This window comes from Engystomops pustulosus, chromosome 1, assembly GCF_040894005.1.
Source record: "Engystomops pustulosus chromosome 1, aEngPut4.maternal, whole genome shotgun sequence".
Taxonomy (NCBI): Eukaryota; Metazoa; Chordata; class Amphibia; order Anura; family Leptodactylidae; genus Engystomops; species Engystomops pustulosus.
The window spans coordinates 253,674,580-253,699,648 of NC_092411.1; the positions used below are offsets into that span (position 1 = coordinate 253,674,580).

General features: G+C 38.2%; 1 protein-coding gene across 4 annotated transcripts in view; it reads left to right on the plus strand.

Moving 5' to 3' along the window:
- The window catches only part of GABRA2 (gamma-aminobutyric acid type A receptor subunit alpha2), a 106,740-nt gene that overhangs the window by 30,718 nt on the left and 50,953 nt on the right, over positions 1 to 25,069 (plus strand). For all 4 annotated transcript variants that reach the window (XM_072124855.1, XM_072124847.1, XM_072124862.1 and 1 more), the window contains exons 4-5: positions 8,051 to 8,118; positions 21,246 to 21,466. In XM_072124855.1, coding sequence (XP_071980956.1) covers positions 8,051 to 8,118; positions 21,246 to 21,466 — 289 coding nt within the window. The remainder of the gene's footprint in view (positions 1 to 8,050; positions 8,119 to 21,245; positions 21,467 to 25,069) is intronic.

Below are 25,069 nucleotides of genomic sequence, written 5' to 3' on the forward strand. Positions count from 1 at the left end.
GGTGTCTTACCCCGGTAGACAGTCCATTGTGTAATTATATCTACAATAAATTAGTTAATGAGGTTGTCATAAGTGAAAAATGAACCTGGAACCACGTATAAGAATTAGCCGTGTCCCAATCCCACACAGTTGATGTGTATAAATAAAATTACACCCACTCAGCTGCTATATTATTGCTTTGCAAGGAGACAAAAAAAAATGCATCAAGCTGTCAGCTTACAAGTCAGGTCACAAGTGAGATAATGATCTAGTCTAGGTTCTCTTTTATAGCATAGTCCAATAAATCACAGCCAAATCATTATGTCACTAGTGACCTTAGACCTTGGATTAGTTGATGTGTCTATGTTCAGCACACACAGGGACGGATTAGCAAAAGGAAAGTCGCCACGGTAGGAAAATATATATGTAATCAAGTGTTGTATACTATTGACATCACAGATCTCCATTATAGCAATTTATTTTACCCACAACTCAATATATTGCATCAAACCAATTGATGTTTCTTTAGCCGTATGTGAAGAGATGATCTTGTGACTACTGACCCTTTTGTCCCTTTGTATCATACATTACATCTTTCTTTTTGAGCAATATGTATATGGTCAACCTTAAATTTTGGTACATTTTTCAGTGCAAATTCAGTGATATATTCCAAAATGTTTATATAAACCTCAACAGGTCGAAATTTATTGGGTGGCTCGACATGGACAAATTAAGACATCCACTGGACAAGTATTGAAACATCTACACAATGGCAGGATATAGGGAGACTACCTTCACCACACAAGTAAAAACAGAATTTTGTAAGGGGTTGTCATAAACTTTACAATAAACCCTTCCTGTTTCTTAGAGTTCTATAATTTTTAAGAAAATTCCTTTTTAATCTGTGTATCTATGAGCTCCTTGGAACCAGGTGTGAGGCTTCCCCATCTGATCCATCCACTTCCCACAGGAAATTATTTCAGGAGTCAAAATAAAATCTATGGTTGCTCTAAATGTGCTTGGATTCAATCATCTACATTTATTTCACAGAGATTTAGGAAAGCTCTACGTTTGAGGTCCGAGAAATGGAAATTATACCATTTAGCGATGTGCTTCATATTTATATAGCACACAGTTATTAAGCCTGCATAGGGAAGCATTACTGGCTAAGAGCTCTCCAAACAAAGCAGGTGTCTGCTGTATTATATTACAGACTCTTCACTTGATCACACTGATATTTTAAATGGGTTTTTCAGATTAACTTGAAAACCCTTGGGGCCAGGGCATGAGGGAGGAGAAAATTAAAAAAAGATTTATCCCATAGAATGGTGTTTCTCTATGATAACAAAGGGGCAGTGTCAACATAGTGGTCACAGAAGCCGGAATAGACCGCTCGCCAGAGGCTTTTGATGAAAATTATTGTATATTCATAGATTTCTGTTGATTTCCTTATTTAAAAGTTCTAGAAACATGTTTTTCCCCATCAAATGGACAATAAGTATTCAACTTGTGTTGTTTTCCCCTTCTCTATATCAATCCAGGAAAACTATAGTATGTAACTTTGACTATACTGTACAAGAGCTACATTATGTGGGAACTGTATGTTGCTGTTATAGTAAAACATTGTTCCTAACTGGACACTCTACTCTATGATCGCATATTACATACAGGGTAAATGGATATAGTATATACTGACCGCATTCAGTTATATTCATTTGTGAGACCTTTTGGTCATTAGTATAACACAGGCCTTCATCAGGAAGAAGCCATCATGAACCAAGTGTGAGATTCTCTCCCGGCGCACACTGGGGTCTAGCCGAAGTGGTGGGGGTGGGCATGGGCAACCCTTAAGGATATTTAGGCTGGATTGAACTAGAAATCTCTCTCTTATGCTTCCTGACACCTCCTGAATGAGCGGCACTTACCCCACGGAAGCGGATTATATTGTGTGTGCTTTATGTGTATGTATTTATTATATAGTGGGCTTTATACGTGTACCTATATATTCCAGGTGTTAGGTGTTTTACCATATATACATAACTAAGTGTCTCCAATGAGTGTGTATATATTAGTGTAACTATATTTACAACATGTAGCCCTATCTCAATCACACGCGGATCTGTGCCCCACCTGTGTATTGGAGGAGTAGAATATATGGTTATATAGGGTTATATGTTACTCCTGTGATGTATGAAGGACTAGAGCGGGTGTCTGTGAGAAATAGCACAGATTAAGGGGTTGAATAGAAACTAAAGAAAATTTTAGGAACAGAGAAATGAGAACTCACATGCCTAATCCCTTTATAAGTTGCCCCTTTCTTTACTATGATCCATATTTCTGGAGCTTTTACGTCGCTCAGGAAAGATCTAGAGCAATATAAACATTATACCTTACTTTTTTTTTTGTTTTTAAGTTCTCATATTTGGGCTTTCAAAATACTTTGAAAATGACCGCTCACTTTTTAAGTCCTATACATGCCTGATAATGACATCTTTGTAAAGTCTCATTTGTGGCCACACAACAATTTAAAATGTCAACACCTGGATAGAATAATTGGGTCTCTGTTTTGAAACAGACATTATATTTTTAAAAAACATTATCTTTTCCATAGAGCTCAACTTATCTCTGTACAGAGAGAAAACCCTATCATATTCTTTTGAGTAAGGCCGGATGGATTGACCCATCATGCACTATCTACTGCCACATAAACAGCAGTGTAGCCTCTGGCTGAATGTACCATAATACACATTATCCAATGGGCCCCCAGCCCATACAAAGAAACAATTTAGAATTGCTTTTAGTGATGGATGAAGTAATATCATGCACAATTGTCAGCGGGTTCATAGAAATACCCTAATACATTGAGGAGGTTTACTACCTATTGTATTCACCACATTAGGAGCAGCTACTCCCAGAGAAGTTGGGTGTTTGTATTTTTAATGTTTTTAATTAAGACTATGATTCTTTTTTGTTCATTAATATGTTGCTCTGGATAATGTTTTTTTTTCTCTTAGTACCAGCTTTGTTTCTAGATTATCATTAGCTATAAAAACCTAATAGCAATACCAATTTTGTACAAAATCTCTTCTCCGTGGAATGATTTGTCATCCAGTGCAATTGATGACGAGCAGCCTTAATGATAATTGGCTTGAGTAAATGAGTAAAACGATCATTAACAACAGATGAAAATGATTATCATTCGGAAAATCCATCAGACATTCCTAACAATAGTGCATTCATGACAGGTTCTATTGTTTAATCCTGCTCATCTTCTGAGTCATGGACATCTCCGAGAATACCATGTTGTAGGCGCTCTTTATTCACTTTTCTGAATTGATGACAAATCTAAGCGTTCTAGTGATGATGAAACAATCGACCATCAATGAAATTACATAAATCAATGCTTGTTATGTATGTACGGAGGGAAGAGACTAAGCATAAAGCTAATTTAGATATCACTTACTTGGGGAAGACGGACTGTTTTTGGCAGTCCTGAAGGCTTTCTTCAACCAATAAAGATGTCATCAAAGGATTAAGTGAGTCCTAATGTAAGTACTTTCCACACAGCACTAACATTGCCTTCTACAAGGACTCATTGACATATTTATTTGCAGCAGACATGTACATTTTATGCAAAAGCTTTGTTCTAAAAATAAATTTGTCAGCTTACTAGTAGATGAACAGAATGCAACAGATTCCATTGGGTTATTTTTATTTACCAAAAATGAAGCCAAAATGGAGTAATGTGTGAAATTCTAAAGACCTCTCTATAAATCGTTATGTTGAAGGACCACCCTTACAGGCAATAATTTGTAGTAATCACTTTGTGTATGACTTTATCAACCTTTTACATAGTTGTGAAGGAATTTTGGCCCAATCTTCTCTACAACATTTGTCTCTTAAGGTCTCGCTTAAATTTTATTTTGGAGTACCTTAATTCTTTTCTTCACCAGACGTTCTGTTGTAGAGTTTCTGGTGTGCTTGAGGTCTTGGAAACTTGGCTTTGCATTTGACTTTACAATACTTATAAAAAGCTGTTCATGGTCAACTCAACGGCTCCTAGGTCCCCAGGTGGCTGCAAAACAAGCCCAAATTATCACGCCTCCAACATGAATTGTAGTGTAATGCTTAATTTGGTTGTTGGTAATTATAGCCCTTTAGTCAGGATTATCTTACCTATGACTAATTGTATATATATATAGAATAACAGTGGTTACAGATTGACTTATATGATTATGTATGAAGCATTCTTGCTGTTTTCGCTGTTTTAGCGCTTTTGCTAACATGTTTTGCTAAATATTGAATTACTTGAAATTGTATTCTTAATGGCTTTTGTGGAATAGGTACAAGTGGACACAAGCATTACTAATCCCATAAACCTAAAGAACAAAGCTCATAAATGTAAAGCTTAAAAACAAAGCTGCTAATGTCCTCCTCATGTGTGTAATTCTTCTTGGAGATTCCCGGAACTGATTACAAGAAGAACAGCGTAACGTTAACTCATAAGGTTGTACAGTAAAGCCTCAGAGACAAAGCCAAAAATATGGCGGACATGAAGGAATCCCACTATAATTGTTAGTGCAGTATCATCTTGGAGCAACTTTCCTGACAGTGTATGAGGGCTTGAATTGTTACATATTAGTCTTTTTGGTCACAATGGCATCCCGATTAAATTTGTCTCAGGTATAACCTAATAACCTCAATTAAATGTCGGATTATTCTTTCCATTGCTGTGAAAATTTGTAAGAACAAATTCTGCAAACAAATTAATGGAAGAGATGATTTTAGTGATCACCTGTGTTCATTTTTTCAAGAATAAAGGTAATAGAGTAATTCCCTGGGGGAACTGAATACTATTATGACTCATTTACATATTTTATTCCATACTAAAGAATCTACTGCGTCTGTTCTCATCCAAAAATCATCAATCTTAATGAAGTAGCACATCAAGTAGAAAATACGAGAGCCACAAAGGATGAGCAGATACCACCAGAATGAATGGTACAGGGTCTATGATATATAACAAATACTATTTAAAGGAACGTGATCCCTTTTTTGCAGACCATCTGCCATCAGCGGGTGAAGAGATATTTTTTCCAGGATTTCATTAAACTTTTAGCCTATAAGCAGCTACCTGTGACTATGCATCAATTTTGTTGGGAGTTTCAGTCTGTCAAGTCTTACATTGCCTTACTGTGCTAATTTATTAAATTGGTTTTATAACAATTTGGACTTTTTATCCTAATACAGACTAATGTAAGAGTGGACACAGATGTGGACCAAAACACATTGGGGGGATATATTATTTTTGTTGTTAGGTTTTGTTTCTTGGTGCCTGATTTCAGCTGTGCTTTGAACTGTGATGTTATATTGTGGTGTACGGCCTTAATGTATTTGCTGCACTTTAAGAAGAACAGATGATAAGAAATGACAAACCACTTTTATAAGATGTTTAGAAGTTTGTAGACTTGCTTTTTGTGGGTCGAATGTTGCAGCAAAAAATAGACTTGCAGGAAAAATGTTGGGATTCAAAAGCTGCGCCCAGGTGGAGTGGTGAAAAAAAGGCGTGAGTGTCATAAAAATTAGGTTTCTGTGGCGCCAGCAATCTGTCAATCTGTTGGAACAGGCACAAAATAAAAAACCATGGGATTGCCCGGCAGATGCAAAACCATTAATAAATATGCCCTATTATAGACAACCAAAAAATACAAAACATATGGCAAGAGTTACTGTGCAAAACAAATAAAATGCCAAGCTCTAAACAGACCTACTAATCGGGTGCATCTTTAGTTTATGTGCACTAAATTTATACCACCTATTATTCGGCTTCCTTTAGATCAGAGTTTACATAGTACAAATAATACATGAGAATTTGGAATAGTCTACGAAGACAGTTCCCAGGAGAAGGAGACTAAAACAAATTACAAAACTTGTGCAATGTCCAATTTCTAAAAGGTCTCAAGCAGGCCCAAGCAGGAAAAAAAATGGCTTCTCTGAGAATCTGATGGTTTCTGGGAAATATTCTGCCCTGTCGCTTTAGAGGGTGCTAGTGCTTTCCTTTATATTCTGTGTATCTGACTTCAGCTACATTTAATTAACCATTCAATCGCAATACAATTCTGGGCCTAGCCACCATTTTGCATTTGACCCTTTCTTGTCTGACTTTGCTATTATCTGTTGTTCATCCCTCTGGGTTTTATCCACTCTTAGTTTGAACATGCTTTCCCTGTCTCAAACTAGTGTTTGTTATTGGCTTGATGTTTTTCTGTGTACTAGTGTGAGCACTGGTCTATCTCAGATTTCTGGTTACCTGTCCACTCCACCATCCGACAGCTGCTAGACTAATTAAGTCTTCCCTGTCACCTAGTAGGGTCTAAGAGGTTGCTGATAGTGGGTCCGCCCATTTCGGGGTGGTTTTAGCCCATTGGGATGTCATAAGGCTAGTTCGCCACCGCTTACCCAGTTTGACAGCTTGCACCAAGTCTTGTGGTGGTTGCGCTTATGCCAGACAGGTTCGTGACAACTATTATATATGATGTATTTTTAGAAATCCAGTTTGAGTATAGCTGTTGTCCTGATTTTGGTATTTTGTAGACTTTGTAGACATTATTACATGAAATCTTCTGTGGAGCTTTTATGGGATTCCTGATTGCTTCGTGTCCATAAGTCTAGTAAACATGTTTCACCATCAAAACTCCAAGATGATGCCATCATAAGATTTATGGATGCTAAAAGGTTTATATAATACAAATTCATCTTTATGGCATATGTAACCTATGTACTCGGTGAAAACAGAGTGCACTTGAAATGTAGCATGCAATTTCATAGCTTTTACTGTAGAGGTCAATGATCTTTATTGTGGCAACAAATCTTCCTGACAGAATCTGAGCTTTTAATCTGTTGGGTGAAATGTTATGCCCAGAACTTTTACCTAGCATCCAACAATTGAGTTATGGTAGCAGAAAATGTTGACAGCTTTTTTTTCTGTTTCCAAGGCGATTGGACCATAAAAATACTGGTTTCTAAAGATCAGGCGATTACATAAATATTACCATGATGTGTTTGTTTTATGGCGATTTATTGGGTCACTTTTATGTGTGTTGATAAATAGTTCAGAGATTTACTGACTTGTAAAGAATTGTTCCTGGGATCACTTGTCATGGAGATATGTAGGGAGATTCTTAGTAAGGAATATGTAGATAAGCTCTGGGTGTGAAATGTAGAACTATGCTTCCAGTGCTACCATAATTATGGCATCAATGTCTTACTTACAAGACACCTAGTGACATGACGTTGGATAATAGACAAAGCAGGAAAGTGTCGCAGAAAGGATAACACTCCCAACTGTGGACAGAGGTGTCAGTGTTATTACACCTAGTAGAGAAATTGTTTGGCTAGGCAAGAGACCTTTGACATCGGTTTGGCTACTATTCCATGTCATGTATCTAGGCTTCTTGAAAGTTGGGCATATATAAGAACCCAAATTATTCCAAAAGAACAACAATCCACATAGATCATGGGCCTCGTCAGAGAAGGACCACCCAACCAACTCACAAAGAACCAACTAACAAATCAATAATGAACCCAAAAGAAGAATGAGCACATATGGTTCCAAAATGTTTTTAAAAAATGCATAACTTTATTATATTAAAAATATATCAACTATATCAAATACATAAACGCACAGCAATGATTATAAAATCTTACCCATAGTGATGAACTAAAGCATTTGGACACCCCAACGTGCATTTTGCTCCACTCTCTTTCTCATGGGCCCACAATTGGGAGAGAATTTTGCCTTTGGTGTTCTGATTACGATGTGATGTTATCCAGTTGGACTTCGTAGTATCCGGTATCCTTTACTTAGAACATACAGATGAGTGTTGGGTTTGATTTTTTTACTAATAAAGTTATGCATTTAAAAAAACCTATTTGGAACCATATATGCTTATTCTTCTTTTGGGTTCATTATTCATATATAATGTAGCACTGGAGGCATAATTTTACTTTTCCTACATACCTTTCTTCTAATGCTCAAGTTTCCTTAATTCTTTATTCTTTTATATTCTAGATCGTGTAACAGAGGTCCACACGGATATCTATGTGACAAGTTTTGGGCCTGTCTCTGACACAGATATGGTAAGGCATGATATCTTTGTATTATCTCAATTGAAAATACTATAATTCCACCTATTTCAAGTGGATGGGAGCTGCTCTGTAGTAGCCCAGTATAGCCTTTATGCAGTGTACCCATATATCTGCGCCTTGCTACATGCACTTTGGAGGTGTCCAGCACTTGTAGCAGCTAATATCAGACCAATGATGGTGATGTCTGGTGTATTACCCCTGATTAGGAATCGATGACCTAACAAGTTTCAAAAGATAAAAGGTCAATAATGTCTTTCATCATGGAAAAGAATCAAAAACTTTGTCTATGTTTTATAAAATGTTTTTGAGAAAAAAAGTAGCTCACTCTTTCTTTTCACTTGACGATTAATCTTCCCAATCATTGGTCATATTGATCATGTGCCACATTACTCACATCATGGACTCCATCACATCATCACAGTCATCTATCCTGTGCTTTAAAGGGGTATTCTCGGGCATTCACATTCAGTTTCACTAATCTTCCATATATAAACATTTCTTCAATTGGATGTTATTAAAAAAATGTTCCTGTGTGAAGATAATTTCTCATTAATGTAGTCATGTTGTCCCTTAGAAACCAGATGGCTTCCTCGGTTACGACCACGTCACATTTTGGCAGCAGTGGCCAGACATGCGGTATGGAGCCCTGCTGGACCACCTGGATTCAGCGATCATTACCACAGGACGGCTGTGCGACATGTAGTAACTCCCAGACATTTCATAAACAAAACCTTTTGTTTATTTGTGCAATCACTCCAGCAGACGTGGCCGTATCCAACGAAGCTATCTAGTTTCTAAGGGACCATATGACTACTTTTATGAGAAATTATCTTCACACAGGAACATTTTTTTAAATAACATCTAATTGAAGAAATGTTTATATATGGAAGGTTTATTAAACTGAATGTGAATGCCCAGACGAGAATACCCCTTTAAGTATTGTTGTAACTTTTTTTCTGCAAAACTCTTGATTTCCAGTAAGTTTTAGTAAAACTGCTCTTTATATAATAAATTCGGATCACTTAGATTTTTTAAATATTGAACTTCCTCCAGAGTTTTCCATACTTATAGATTCCTCATTATTTTTTATATTTATCCCCAAAATGAGAAAGGTCCATAACCTTAGCTGAATGGCTCCTTCCGCTCCAGCCTCTTCAGACATCTTCAGCTTTCCTCTTCTTAGCACCGCTCCCATTAGGATTAAGAGCTTAAGAGCATTGTAGCCTCTTAGGTCTTTTTCTACTCAAATCTGGCAGCACATACAGTGTGTAAGTCATATGGCTGTTTGTTATCCCTCTGTCCATACACTCAACAGTCCATCTGATACATTTATATCTGTGTTCTAAAGCTAAGCTAGACCCTATTAATAGTGATGTCATCAACTTCCACTGCCAAGTGCTCAGTGTAATCCTTAATAAATGAACATGACCAAAATAAATGAAAGAGCTTTAAACACACAAGTCAAAATAATTCATAAAGGCAGAAAAAAAAAAGAAAATATACCCTGATGCTGCGTGAATATGACGAAGTTTCCCTTATGTGACCCACAATAAAATAGTGCATGAACCATGAATAGTTTTTGCACTTCGGAAATAAAGTACAGACAAATTGAATCTTAAAAGCGAATAGGTCCATGAAAACTGAGAATGAGCCCCATTTGGGTGCTTGTAACCTAAGGGTAAGACTGCAGAGTTGTCCCCCTTACCTCTTAGTTGGACATGTGCAGATGTATGTGTGTCGCGAGATGATGGGAAGTCAAGGTAATATTGTGTGCAATAGTGAGATCCATGTAATATCTTGTATGTGACTATGAGCAGCAGCCACCAGCAACTTTGTTGTGAATTGAAGCCTTTTTTAGATTTTGTGAGCATTTCTTGAGATCGCATTGAATTGAATGAGAAATTGGAGTCTTTATACAAATATAAGCTAACTAATTGCTGTATAAATCTTTATGCCATTTAGCCATACTATACAGAATATGAATTACAATAGACAAGAACAAAGTCATTCTACAACAGCCTATAACAGCATAGTAAAAAAGGCAACATTTCAGCCAAGTCGAGTGAATCTGTCATATACACTCACCGGCCACTTTATTAGGTACACCTGTCCAACTGCTCGTTAACACTTCATTTCTAATCAGCCAATCACATGGCGGCAACTCAGTGCATTTAGGCATGTAGACATGGTCAAGACAATCTCCTGCAGTTCAAACCGAGCATCAGTATGGGGAAGAAAGGTGATTTGAGTGCCTTTGAACGTGGCATGGTTGTTGGTGCCAGAAGGGCTGGTCTGAGTATTTCAGAAACTGCTGATCTACTGGGATTTTCACGCACAACCATCTCTAGGGTTTACAGAGAATGGTCCGAAAAAGAAAAAACATCCAGTGAGCGGCAGTTCTGTGGGCAGAAATGCCTTGTTGATGCCAGAGGTCAGAGGAGAATGGGCAGACTGGTTCGAGCTGATAGAAAGGCAACAGTGACTCAAATCGCCACCCATTACAACCAAGGTAGGCAAAAGAGCATCTCTGAACGCACAGTACGTCGAACTTTGAGGCAGATGGGCTACAGCAGCAGAAGACCACACCGGGTGCCACTCCTTTCAGCTAAGAACAGGAAACTGAGGCTACAATTTGCACAAGCTCATCGAAATTGGACAGTAGAAGATTGGAAAACGTTGCCTGGTCTGATGAGTCTCGATTTCTGCTGCGACATTCGGATGGTAGGGTCAGAATTTGGCGTTAACAACATGAAAGCATGGATCCATCCTGCCTTGTATCAACGGTTCAGGCTGGTGGTGGTGGTGTCATGGTGTGGGGAATATTTTCTTGGCACTCTTTGGGCCCCTTGGTACCAATTGAGCATCGTTGCAACGCCACAGCCTACCTGAGTATTGTTGCTGACCATGTCCATCCCTTTATGACCACAATGTACCCAACATCTGATGGCTACTTTCAGCAGGATAATGCGCCATGTCATAAAGCTGGAATCATCTCAGACTGGTTTCTTGAACATGACAATGAGTTCACTGTACTCAAATGGCCTCCACAGTCACCAGATCTCAATCCAATAGAGCATCTTTGGGATGTGGTGGAACGGGAGATTCGCATCATGGATGTGCAGCCGACAAATCTGCGGCAACTGTGTGATGCCATCATGTCAATATGGACCAAAATCTCTGAGGAATGCTTCCAGGACCTTGTTGAATCTATGCCACGAAGAATTAAGGCAGTTCTGAAGGCAAATGGGGGTCCAACCCGTTACACAGCATGGTGTACCTAATAAAGTGACTGTAGTTCTTTCAGTTGCTTCTGGGAACAACGGCTCCTCCTGCTCTATAACATGCTGCCTACTGACAGGACATTATGCACAATCTCCTCAGCTCCTCATGCTATATATCATGCTGCCTGCAGATAGAGTAGCATGTAAAATCTGTCCAGATTCTCTTTATTCTCTTTAAAATGCTGCCTACTGAAGGACACTATGTAGGACATTTAGAAGCACTGAAATAATCACAATCTCCTGCGCACTGCAGGCAATTGCAATTATTTTGCAGCTGCTCCACCTCCACAACAAATTTTATGCAAAACTATGCCAGGTCGGACCTGGCATAGTTTTGAGTGGCGGCGCTATAGCACAACGGATACACCACGAGGTCTATATATCCACTGCATCAAAGGGACGTGACCTTTATCATACACTTCACACGAGCATCAGTGTATGATAAATTCCCCCCAGTGTTTAATGTTCTCAATGTTCTTGCTCTATAACATGCTCCCTGCAGATAAGACGAATCTACCTATAAATCTTATGTCAAAAAGAACATAATGTCCAATCTTCTCAGCTCCTCCTGCTCTATAACATGCTGCCTCCAGGTAGGACACTATGTACAATATGTTCAGCTCCTCCTGCTCTATAACATGCTGCCTCCAGGTAGGACACTATGTACAATATGTTCAGCTCCTCCAGCTATATAAAAATGCTGCCTCCTGATAGGACACTATGTACAATCTCCTTAGCTCCTCCTACTATATAACTTTCTGCTTCATGATAGGACACTATGTACAATCTCCTCAGCTACTCCTACTATATAACTTTCTGCCTCCTCATAGGACACTATGTACAATATCCTCAGCTCCTCCTACTGTATAACTTTCACAGTGCAAATAGGCCACAAAAAAACAACATCTAGCGCCTAAAATAATAAATGCCCCTCTATAAGTAATCTGCTCCTCTCTATCTGCTCTATAACATGCTGCCTGAACTGCCTGTGCAATCTGATATATACACTTTAAAGCTAGAGAAAGCATTTACAAGTCTGGATTTTTTATTACGGTATGTCCCCCATAAGAACTTATAAAGGGAGGCATTCTGCATTTTTGGATGGATGATCATCTTTATGGTGCCGGAGTGTGGATTTGTTTGTCAAATGCTCTCTCAGGGGGGCGTACATTTACATGAGTATCTCTGCTTTCTCCGGACTACATTGTCTTTATCACGCTGCATAAGGTATGGGAGGAAATGACATTTGCTACAGATCTGGAACTGAAAAGTGTAAAATGATTCCTATCTGTAGTATCTGTGCTGAGCATTAGAAATGCTATGGAAAATGTAAGTGTATGCAGAGTGGAAAATGTTTTTCAGCCTCCGATGTGACTAGAAAAGTTCCAGTAAATCTACTGTAATCATTTCACATTCTGAAAACCGAATCTCTCAGATTTTGTGTGTTGGGTTTATTTTTCATGAATAAATCCAGATCCATTATCTTGTATTACTTCTATATTGTACATTTACTTCTATATTGTAGATTGTAGACAGCTTGATATTGTAGATTGTATAGCTTCTATATTTTCCATGATCTTGTATTACAGGCAGTCCCTGGGTTACGCTGAAGATAGGTTTTTTAGGTTTGTTCTTGAATTTGTATGTAAGTCGGAACTGGATATTTTATATTTGTAGCTCCAGGCAACATTTTTTTGGTCTCTGTGACAATTGGATCTGAAAAATGTTGGATTGTCATAAGAACTAAGATTAACAATAAAGCTTAATTACAGACACCTGTGATAACTGTTATAGCTGTTTATTGTAGCTTAGGGCTAAAGTACAGTAAAGTATCAACATCCAGAGGTCCATTTGTAACTAGGAGTCATCTGTAAGTTTGGTGTTCTTAAGTCGGGGACCGCCTGTACTTCTATATTGTACATTTATTCTATATTTTAGATTTATATTGTATTACTTCTATATAGTCTATTATCTTCTATAACTTCTATACAGGCGGTCCCCTACTTAAGAACACCTGACTTACATACGACCCATAGTTACAAACAGATCACTGGATATTGGTAATTTATTGTGCTTTAGTCCTAGGCTACAATAATCAGCTGTAACAGTTATCACAGGTGTCTACAATCAAGCTTTATTGTTATCACAGAGACCAAAAAAATTTGGCTGGGGGTTACAATGATAAGTATACAGTTCTGACTTACATACAAATTCAACTTAAGAACAAACCTACAGATCCTATCTTGTATGTAACCCGGGGACTGCCTGTACTGTACATTTAGTTATGTGTTAATTGTGAAAGTGAGCACCAAATATATGTCTATTTTTGTGGTTTATGATTATCTATCTATTACATATCCATCTATACATGAGATACACTGTTGTAGGTGAAAACAGGAAGCTTTCCTCATGGCCACAGCAGATGCTCCATAACAGGATTGGTTCATGGAGGAGTTAGAAGGCATCAGCGATAATACTGTAGTTAGAGGTGCAGAAAATTGTTATAGCATTGCTTAACGTAGTACAGGACTTTCAACTTGTCTATTCATCAGCCTTCAGTTCTCAGGAGACAAAGTGTCATGTGACAAGCACAAGAACCCAAAGCTAATAGTGATTGTATTGTCTAATACAAGGCAGTCCATAAAATGTATCGATGTGTGTTTCACAAAGTGTGGCAAACTTTTTGTCAGGGCACAAAAGCGAGTCACCTCTCGACCTCGCAAATCTACAGTCCATACAAACAATTAGCGCCATTGACGTAATGCTTCACGTTGTCCCTGCTTTCAGCAGGTAAATACTTTAATTTAGTAAAACCATAAAACATTTTCCATCATATGATCAGCAAAACATGGCAGAAACTTTAGGGTACTCATCTTAGTCAATAAATCCGTGAATGTTAGAACTTAGAACACCTTACCAGACACAATTGCAGGCTGTTTCACCGAGGGCTCCGCCTACTGTGTGATGTTTCGGAGGAAGTAGGCGTGGCCTCTGAAACGTCACACAATATACGGAGCCCTCACAGTATACAGAGTCATTTAGTAATAAATCAATCTCACTTTTTCCCTGTGTTAAATGAGTTTTTTTTTTCAGATCTTTAGGAAACATTTGTTAAAAATGTCGCAGAAATGTCTCAAGTCAAGTATGGTTTAATCTGGAGTTTTTTGCGCCAATAAATGTCGGAAATATTAGCCAATTCAAAAAGATAAACAGCATTTAAACATCTGGAATAGAAGATAAATATGTCTTACTGACGAAATACAAAGGTCCAAAGAACATTTCAAAATGTCCCCAAAAAGGTTCAAAAATTGCAATGAGCCATAAAATGCCTCAAAAAAGACAGAAAAAAACAGAAAATAAAATAAAGATAAATGACCTCCATGGTCTCCTGAAGAAAGGCTGTACAGTTACTTAGAGCTGGTCTTCCCTTAAATGTTCTGTTATTTCTCAGGCAAGGGCTTTGTTCATGCTCATAGATGATGATGCAGTCATGTATGTTATCCTCCATGGCAGGGGTTCTGTGGTCCTGCTTACAGCGTAACTTCTCTATAAGCTCATGGGGTTGCTTTAAATAGACAAACTCTTTTAAAAGGAGTCCATCAGCAATTCTGACCATCCAAAATTACAGATAGTGTTAGGTAGGAACCCTGGAGATGTGTGTAATTATACCTTGTGTATGGTAGTAGCAGGATTGTGAAGAATGGGTCTATTTCCCAGGATTACCAATTCTCCAAGTGGACGAGAGCCCTTTCCACATAATGCTGTGCTCCTCCACCGAGATGTAGGGGTTAGGTCTGTAATGTTAAACTACAGCGGCAGTAATGGAGACTTACAGTGATCTTTGTTGCCTCCCGTGTTCTGAAACACATAAACAAGCCAACAAAAATAGACTTTCTATTCAATTTGCATTGTTATGTAACACAATGGGGCTCATTTACTTACCCGGTCCTGTTGCGATCCAGCGGTGCATTCTCCGATGAGGATTCGGGTCTTCCTGCGATTCACTAAGGTCGTGCGCCCGATGTCCACCAGGTGTCGCTGCTGCGCCGAGGTCCGCCGGAGTTCACCATCCTTTTCCTGGTGCATGTAAGTGCGTCTGAAGTGACACATTTTTTAAAAATACATCGGTTTTTCCGAATACGTCAGGTTTTCCGACGGTCACGCCCCCGATTTCCGTCGGATGCAACCTTGGCGCCGATGCGACACAATCTAATCGCGTGCAACAAAAACCCGAGGCAATTCGGCGCAAACCGATAATTTTCCGGAAACCCAACGAAAATGAGCGATTCGGGCCCTTAGTAAATGAGCCCCAATCTGGTTGTACCGAGCTCAAATGCAATATATTTGAATCATGCACAGAAATGAAGAAATATATGAAATATACCACCTTTCTTTCATATTGCATTGCTGCATACTAGTTTATCCACTGTAACCCTAAAGAAAATAAACATGAAGCTAAGATGAAAGCATTGGCAGTCAGTCTGTGACCCCAGCACCATATTCCATACATCAACCACATCCCCAAGGCGATTCAGTCTGAAAAAAAGCTTTGAAGGAATCAGTAAATAATAGCACATAGAAAATTATTCAAGAGGAGTATCTGTAAATTATTGAAATTTATGGGGACTCATCAGACCTCCTAAGATAAAAGAGGCTTTGAATATATTTGAATACATTAACAAGTACTCAATATCCATAAATACACAGTCAAGAGACTTGGTAAATATTTACCACTACTCAGAGGTATACAGTATACAATATGTTATTAAAAATATGCTGTAGATTTGTCATCTTTTTTCGGCACAACGTAAAGTGAAGAACCCAGGCAAACTGTGTGTGTACTGTTCATCATAGGGTACTGACATGTACAGAATACAGAATACCCCTACAGTATGAGAAAGGCATAAAGTGTTGAATTCTTCTAAGTTGGCAACTTGACAAAGTGCCAACATGGCAATTTAAGCAGTAACTTATTGATCCCTGCTGTATCACAGGTTTCAATCGTATTGCTGTCCTGAGGAAATCAATACAATAGAAAGAAGTTGCAGAAATTTGGATTGTATCTTTCCTCCAGAGTCCCCTGAAGAGGAGTAATCAGGGAACCCAGAGCAGGAGCATCAACGATAATCAATTTCTGATCAAACCTCCTTGCTCCTTTTTGTAGTCCTGGCAGCCAAGGAGGTGTTGCTTTAAATAACACTGAGCATGGCACGTCCTCACTGTTTTAGACCACAGGAAGAAGCCTTGAGTCCTCTCTGACTGGGGAGAAGGTCTGGGTGCCCACACAAAGGGCTCTGAGTACCACCTCCAGCACCCGTGCCATAGGTTCGCCACCACTGTCATACATCCTCCAATTCTATCATAACAAACATACTGAATAGACCAGATACATTGGAAATATTTCCTGGAGCAAATGGTAAATGTACTGTATAAAAAAAATCTATACCTATTAAATACTATATTAGTCGTGCAGCAGAAAACAGACCCTGCGGCAAAAATTATTACACTTTAGACTTTTTTGTCACCTAATGTAATGCCCCTTTTTGATACGTCTCACAAAAATGGCTAAAATTGTATAAAACACCTAATAATTATGGTACAAGGCATTTTAGAATTTGTGCACAGACAGCTTGATAAAGGGGCTTGCATGGGCCCCCTTTGGTTTCATATAAAATTTGCTACATCTATACAGGCGGTCCCCTACTTAAGAACACCCGACTTACAGATGACCTCTAGTTACAAACAGACCTCTGGATGTTGGTAATTTACTGTACTTTAGCCCTAGGCTACAATAAACAGCTGTAACTACTGTTATTTATGGTGTTCGGAATGAAGATTTATTGTTATTCCTAGTTCTTATGACAATCCAACATTTTTAAACTCCAATTGTCACAGAGACCAACAAGAATTTGTTTGGAGTTATAATAATGAAATATACAGTTCCGACTTACATTCAAATTCAACTTAAGAACAAACCTACTGAACCTATCCTGTACGGGGACTGTCTGTGTACCATTTTGAAGTATTTTTTATTATATAAGTAAAACCTATTGTTCAAGAAATATTTATAAATAAATCCATACATAAAATATCTTGTCCTCCCTTCCAATTTTTTTTGCAGTTCCCGGTAAGCTTGTCCTATATGCAATCTTATCAGATTATTCTCTAGTCTAGCAGCTTTGATAGTCTAAGGTGCTGCCCCACTGCATAAGGGTGGTCCAGTGGATAGCAGAGGGGCGATCTCTGATCTCTGACTGCCAATTTAAAGAAATAAAGAGGGGACTTGGGATAGAAAGGACACTACCAGAAATAGTTAAAAGGAGGACACCAAACATTTGGGTAACAAAACATTTGAACCTCACAAAGGAAGAGAGCAGTTGATAATAGTAAACTTTGCAATATTCTTTATTCCTTGTCTATTCCTATACCAAAGTAAAAAACAAAAGTTTTTGCGCTCACCGATATGAACTAAAGCTTTAACTAAAGCTTTGATTTTTTAACCTTCATCTGGTGCGGTGTACAAATCCTTTGTTTCCTCTATTCCTATACCTCCTCCTTTATTCTCCCACAGTGAGCAATGTACCTGAAAAGCTCTTTAAAGGGGTTTTCCCATGAAAGAAAGTTCTCAAATTTGAATCCCCTAGTGATGTTTACACAACTACGCTCATTTTTTAACCCCTTATTTTGCAATTTTAGGCAGTTCTATTGCTGACTTCCCAGACAGGTCATTGTAAAATTCCAGAGTGTGGGTGGGAGCAGACAGTTTGTGATTCTTCCATGCTATGAGATGCTGTATGATGACAATGTGCTTAGATTGTCAAAGTACAGGGTTAATCTATACTTTCATTTAGCTTCTGAACATTCCACTAGTATTAAACACATTGAAGAAGAGAGAAGATGATAAGATCCATGAGATAGATTAAAACTCAATGACATTCTCAGCTCTGCTAACTCACCTAGAACACACTTAGAGTAAACTCTGCTATGTGTCTCCCTCCTCAATAAAGACTTTCTTTAGTCTGTAGCTAGGAGAATAAGTCTCTGCACACTGCTTTCCGGCAGGAAGTGCGGGTATTTGAGCTGGTCTTGTAATGCAGGGGGGAGGCACAGTGTGCAGACAAGAGAAGCTATTTATGAGAAGAATTCAACCATAGTCAGAAGATTTACAGTTGTATCCAGGGACAACCAAAATTGTAAACACCAGGACTGATACAGACAGGTTGTAATTATATCTGTGAAATGCTGAATTTGTTAATAGCAGTGAATTAGAGAATGTGTTTTTATGTTATCCTGAGTATATTTAAGAATCTTGTCTTCGTGGGAATTCCCCTTTAAGTCTGTATATAGCAGATAGATAAGGAGAGGAGGCAAAAGATTAATTCCTTACATAATCAGAGTATATTTCACTTGATGATACACCTCTGTAAAGAGATTACACTACCGAAGACATTAGGTCATTAGACACTTTATCAGCTTCTCTTTATCCGCTGTCAATGGGCTGAAGGAGGGAAAGCAGATTTTTGCACACCACTTAAAGCAGGAAAAAAAGGAGGAGGAAAATGGACATAAGAACATTTTCTTTATAAAGTATACTACAAATAATATTTATACTAATAATTCCTTTATTTATATAGCATACACAGATTATAAAGTGCTGCACAGAGCTTGCCAAATCAGTCCCTTTCCCAATGGGGCTCACAATCTAATCAACCTGCCAGTATGTTTTTTGAGTGTGGGAGGAAACCGGAGGACCTGGAGGAAACCCATGCAAACACAGAGAGAACATACAAACTCTTTGCAGATGTTGACCTGGGACAAAGTTTACTATTATCATCTGCTCTATTGATTTTTGCAATTTGGCTTAAAAGGTTTAGTAACACTTCCCTCTAGAGTATTAGTCTCCCTTTCTATCTCTTAATTTAGCTTTGGTTATTTTATGTTGTACTGTCTCATGTTCCGTACTTGTTTAAGCTCTCTTATATGCATGACAGGTTTTTTTCATCCTCATCCCTTTTTGCTTTTGTTCTGTACTGTTTTAATTACTGTTAAAATTAAAATACAGAATTTAAACAAAATTTTTAGTTACACTTTAACTCTTCTTTACAATCGTTACAATTATTAGAAGCTGAAGTTCTATTTTCACCAAAAAACTACCGACCAGATACAACTTCACACTTCAGATCTCAATAGTTCACAAATCCAAAAAATCTCAAGTAAAAAATTACATACTCATCATAATATTTAGGACCTTAAAAGGAAATGATTAGGGCCTTTCCATTAAGACCTTTTACACAGATATCAGATCCATCTTCTTGGCATGGACATGACAGCTCCTTGATAAGAAACATGTTTTACGACATAAAACATTTGGTACCAACTGTTTTCATGAATGAGTTTTATTCATTTATATTCATGTTCCAATCCCTAATAACATCACACACATATAGGGACATCTAGGACATTAGTCAACTTGACATCTACTGTATTTTAGAGATACGCATTTATCGACCCCTTAATTAATTCAAATAGATCTTCTTAGGTCTGACTGAAGACTGAAAGCTTTTTCCTCCCCCGACTAATAGTTTCCCCATTACAGCCCCTGCTTTATTAATGCAGCACTGATTTCTCATTATTGCCTCGGTTTTATTTGACTTTGCTGCTTATATTGGCAAAATCTATTTGACATCATGATTTGCTTCCACAAGGGAAGAACTACATCTTAAGGCAATGAATAGACATTACAAGTTGAAAGCCTCTGTTAAAGGGGGCCACAACGATTTATCTAATTTTTGGTGGAATGCTCTATTCTGATCAGATAAAGGAAACATTGAATATTTGTTTTGTTTTTGTATTGATAGAATTGGGGTCTTTTTAGGCATTGGGTTTAGCCTATGTATCAAATTATACATTTTTCTATGTAAGCTGATAGGAGAAAGAAGAACCATGTGTGGTTCTTTTATCATATCATAAAGTGTTACGCTATGATGAAGAGCATTACATCGTTCAAAATGCTTAGATTGTAAGGGGCTTCCATGTTTTTTTTAAAAAAAAAACCTAGATTTATAACCTCTACTTGTTGCCATATTCTGGAATCATTCATGTCACAGAAAATCTTTCATTGTTATTGTATGCCAGGATTCAGAATCACAGTTAAGCTTTTATTTTTATTTTTTAGCCTTCAGTTCACTTTGAAGAGGTTTTTGAACCCTTGTAAAAAAAAAAAATTGAAAATGATAGCTTTAATCTTCTAAGGCACCAGTATCACCAGTCCATTGTTCCCTGCCAGTCCTTGCTTGCTATAAATTAGATAAAGTTGTGGGGGCACTGTGATCAATGGTGCTGCCCCCAACACACGCTGCATCTATCAGGCAATGCGTTGCGCCCCCGGGAGCACTTCTGTGTCATGTCTCACCTGGTGTACAATTGCGCCTTGGCCTGTGCCTGAAAGTCCATTGGTTATCGGCAGTGCACAGATATGGGCAGCAATGTCCCGCGCCAGACCATGGCATGGAGTGTGACCTTCCTCTCCACGCCAAGATGGGTAGAGGGAGAAACAGTCGCAACTAAATCAGGTGCACAAACTGTCAGATGTAATGCTTATTGATACATGTGATTGGTGGAGTGGTCATCTGCTTGTATGTGCTTGGGGCCTAGTTTTGAGATTACTTTGGTTCAACGTACAGTGGAGTGGTAGTTTTATTTATTATACCTGATATTGAATGTTGTTATGCAATATGCAAATATTTTGTTGCTATTTTCATTGTATTTTCTGTATTATATTTCCATCAACAGATGAATAAAACAGATGCATAATTCTGACTCTTTCTTTTACAATAGGAGTATACTATAGACGTGTTTTTTCGTCAAAACTGGGAAGATGAAAGACTGAGATTCACCGGCCCGATGCGCATTCTCCGATTAAACAATCTGATGGCTAATAAAATCTGGACTCCAGACACTTTCTTCCATAATGGAAAGAAGTCTATAGCGCACAACATGACAATGCCTAACAAGCTGCTGAGAATTCAGGATGATGGAACGCTGCTTTATACTATGAGGTAAGTTCATTACAATCTCCTTGGGCATGTAAAATAGTATGCGCAAACCACTTACACAACTGCATGGAGCTAAAAAGTTGCTGTAAAATTTGGGCGGAAAAGATCCAACAGTAAGAGATGAAAAATTGAATTAGACAATCTAAATGTTACAAGATTTTTCTTCACACTGTGATAAATTTGGCATTTTTTTTAGAGTGCCTTCTCTAAATAAAGAAAGGCAGTGTAAATTTACCCCACAGGTTTTTATTCCTGGTTATGCTATCATATAACTGCAACCCTTGTCAATATATCTTATAATGACAGTGGTAATAGATAATCGGCTCACTCACAGTAAAGTATAAGCAGATATTGAGGTCTAAATTGCCCATCTAGAATCTATATATGATTATGAAATTCACTGTGGAAAACAGAGCACCACACGCTTAAAACAAACATGGCATACATAGCATACATAGCATAGCACACACATTCAGGCCTCATGACTCTCTGAAGTTCTTGTATGAAAGTGACAGGTAGAACCAAAGTTCGAGAAGGTGGTATTTCCAAGTCAGGTTTTTAAGGCATATCCACCTCTGGGGCCTGCACCTAAGTGGGATAAGCTGTTCCCTTTCCCACAGCCCAGCAAAAATTGTCATGTGTATAACCTCTATACACCTGCTATTTTCGTATCTCCTATACATCCAAATGGAGAATGGTTGCAAAGCAGCAGACTCTCCATTCAGCTGAGGGTCAGTAGACATGACATACCCAGCGGACGTTGGAATACCCCTTCAAGGACAGTTTTGGAAATAGTAGTCTCTACTGATTCAAATAAGGGTCCTAAACCCTCTCAAAGTCCAAGGGACAGTCTTGTGATTTATAAAACTTCTTGTAAAATGGGATGTATTTATTGATCAAATTGATCCATTGCATTGACAACAACTATTCAGGAGATTTTTAAGTCATTACATTGACTTTACTACAGCACAAAAGAACAAAATAGCCTTGGGAAGCTGAACATAAAAGGGAGACCTAAGGCAAGAGAACTCCGGGGAAATCAAACTGAGAATTCACTCCAGGGATATCCACTGGCAATGCAATGCACTTCATTTTATGATAACCTGGATACCATGGGATACAAGTCCCCAATGTAATACTATACAATGACCAGCTTACTACATCATAGTATCATAGTATATAAGGCCATCAAGTCCAACCTTTAAGAATTAAAAGAATGTTTTATTCCCATAACCCGTGATATTTTTGCTCTCCAGAAAGGCATCCAGGCCTCTCTTGAACATGTACATAGAGTCCGCCATAACAACCTCCTGCAGCAGAGAGTTCCATAGTCTCACTGCTCTTACAGTAAAGAACCTTTGTCTATGGTGATGGTAGAATCGCCTCTCCTCTAGGCGTAGAGGATGCCCCCTTGTCCTGGTCACAGGCCTAGGTATAAAAAGATCCATGGAGAGATCCTTGTACTGTCCGTTCAGGTATTTGTACATTGTAATGAGGTCTCCCCTCAGTCGTCTTTTTTCTAAACTGAATAATCCTAAATTTTGTAATGTCATTGTATTCTAGTCCACCCATTCCCCTAATAATCTTGGTTGCATTCCCCTGCACCCGTTCTAGTTCTACTATGTCCTTTTTATACACAGGTGCCCAAAACTGTACACAATATTCCATGTGTGGTCTGACCAGGGATTTGTATAAGGGAAAAACTATGTCTTTGAGAATCAATTCCTCTTGTGACACATCCCATGATTTTATTTGCTTTAGCAGCCACCTGGCTGTGGTCACTAAAATTAAGTTTACCATCCACTAATACCCCCAAGTCCTTTTCAGCTCCAATTTTACCAAGTAATTGATTGTTTAGAACATAATTATACTTTTTGTTTCCATGGCCCAAGTGCATAACTTTACATTTATCTACATTAAACCTCATCAACCATTTCTCTGCCCACTCCTTAAGCTTCCACAAATCCCTCTGTAATGCTAAACTATCGACCTTGGTATTTATTACTTTACACATCTTAGTATCATCTGCAAATATTGAAACTTGACTGTGTAAACCCACTACAAGGTCATTAATAAAAATATTAAAAAGAAGTGGCCCCAATTCTGACCCCTGTGCACTCCACTGATAACGTTAACCCAATCTGAGAATGTGTCATTAATGACAACCCTCTGTTTTCTATCACTAAGCCAATTACTTACTCTAACACACAGATTTTCCCCTAGTCCCAGCAGTCTCATTTTATGTACCAACCTTTTATGTGGCATGGTGTCAAATGCCTTTGAAAGGTCCAGATATACAACATCCACAGCGTCCCCCATATCCAGTCTGGAACTAACCTCCTCGTAGAAACCAATCAGATTAGTCTGACAGGACCGATCTCTCATAAACCCATGCTGACGCTGGGTTATAAGGTTGTGCACAGTGAGATACTCCACTATAGCATCTCAAACAAACCCCTCAAATATTTTTCCCACCACAGAAGTTAGACTCACAGGTCTGTAGTTTCCAGGATCGCTTTTTGATCCTTTTTTGTATATTGGTACCACATTTGCTATGCGCCAGTCCTGTGGAACATAACCAGTCCTCAGTGAATCTTCAAATATTAAAAATCACGGTCTATCTATCACAGTACAAAGTTCATGCAGGTACAGAACCTTGGATTCCCAGCTTATATGTACTTCTCAGCACCAAAACACATCCTGTATACTCAAAAATATAGAAAATGATTTCAACGATGTCATGTAAGTTATAAGGTTATGTCATATCCAGTGTTACAGGTAAATCAATTATCTAGCGCTGAGATGGATATTGAAAAGTGTTATAGTCACATCATAGACACAGCAAGATTGTCATGTTTCTGAGACAATCTCATGGTGTAGATTGCTGTGTCAGCAGTTATTGTATACACAGGTGTCTATGCTGGATAAAGACAGCGAGGGCCAAAACCTAAAAGACTAAAGCTGTTTACATGTTTGCATTCAGAAATGTAATGATTTTATTGGTTTTTAGTTATTACTGCGACTTTCCCAGCAGTCACTGCATATTCATTTTGACAAATATTCATGCATCAGACCAACTCCAGTTTTGTGAAATCTAAATCTGCCGTGTGTGAATTTAACTGTAACTTATTACGAGAAATTTTCGCAATGCTCATTATATCTTCACAGCCAGGATTACAGTAAAAGCTATTAAGCTATAAGCAGATAAAACAGTATTCACTACTGACCATAGGTCATACTCTCTGTATACTGACCTCTGACAGAGCATGACCACAACACTGTTTCATAGAACTCAGTTTGGCAGATTACGTTAATCAGCTATTGAGAAGGAAGACAGGAAGCAGACAGTTGCATTTCCTGTGTAGTGGCTAAACCGCATTACTGCAACTTCCATTCAAATGTCCAATACACACAAAAGCTACATTATGCACTTTTTAATTTTTTATTTATTAGCTGCTGAGAACCACTAAACTCTATGGGGGTGGGTTTTTGGATCCCCAACAGTATGATATTGAGTAACTAGTTATGTTCTTAAATATTTTTAGCTTAGAAAACCTCTTAAAGGAAACCTACCACTACGGATTTACCTATTAAGGTAGATCCGGT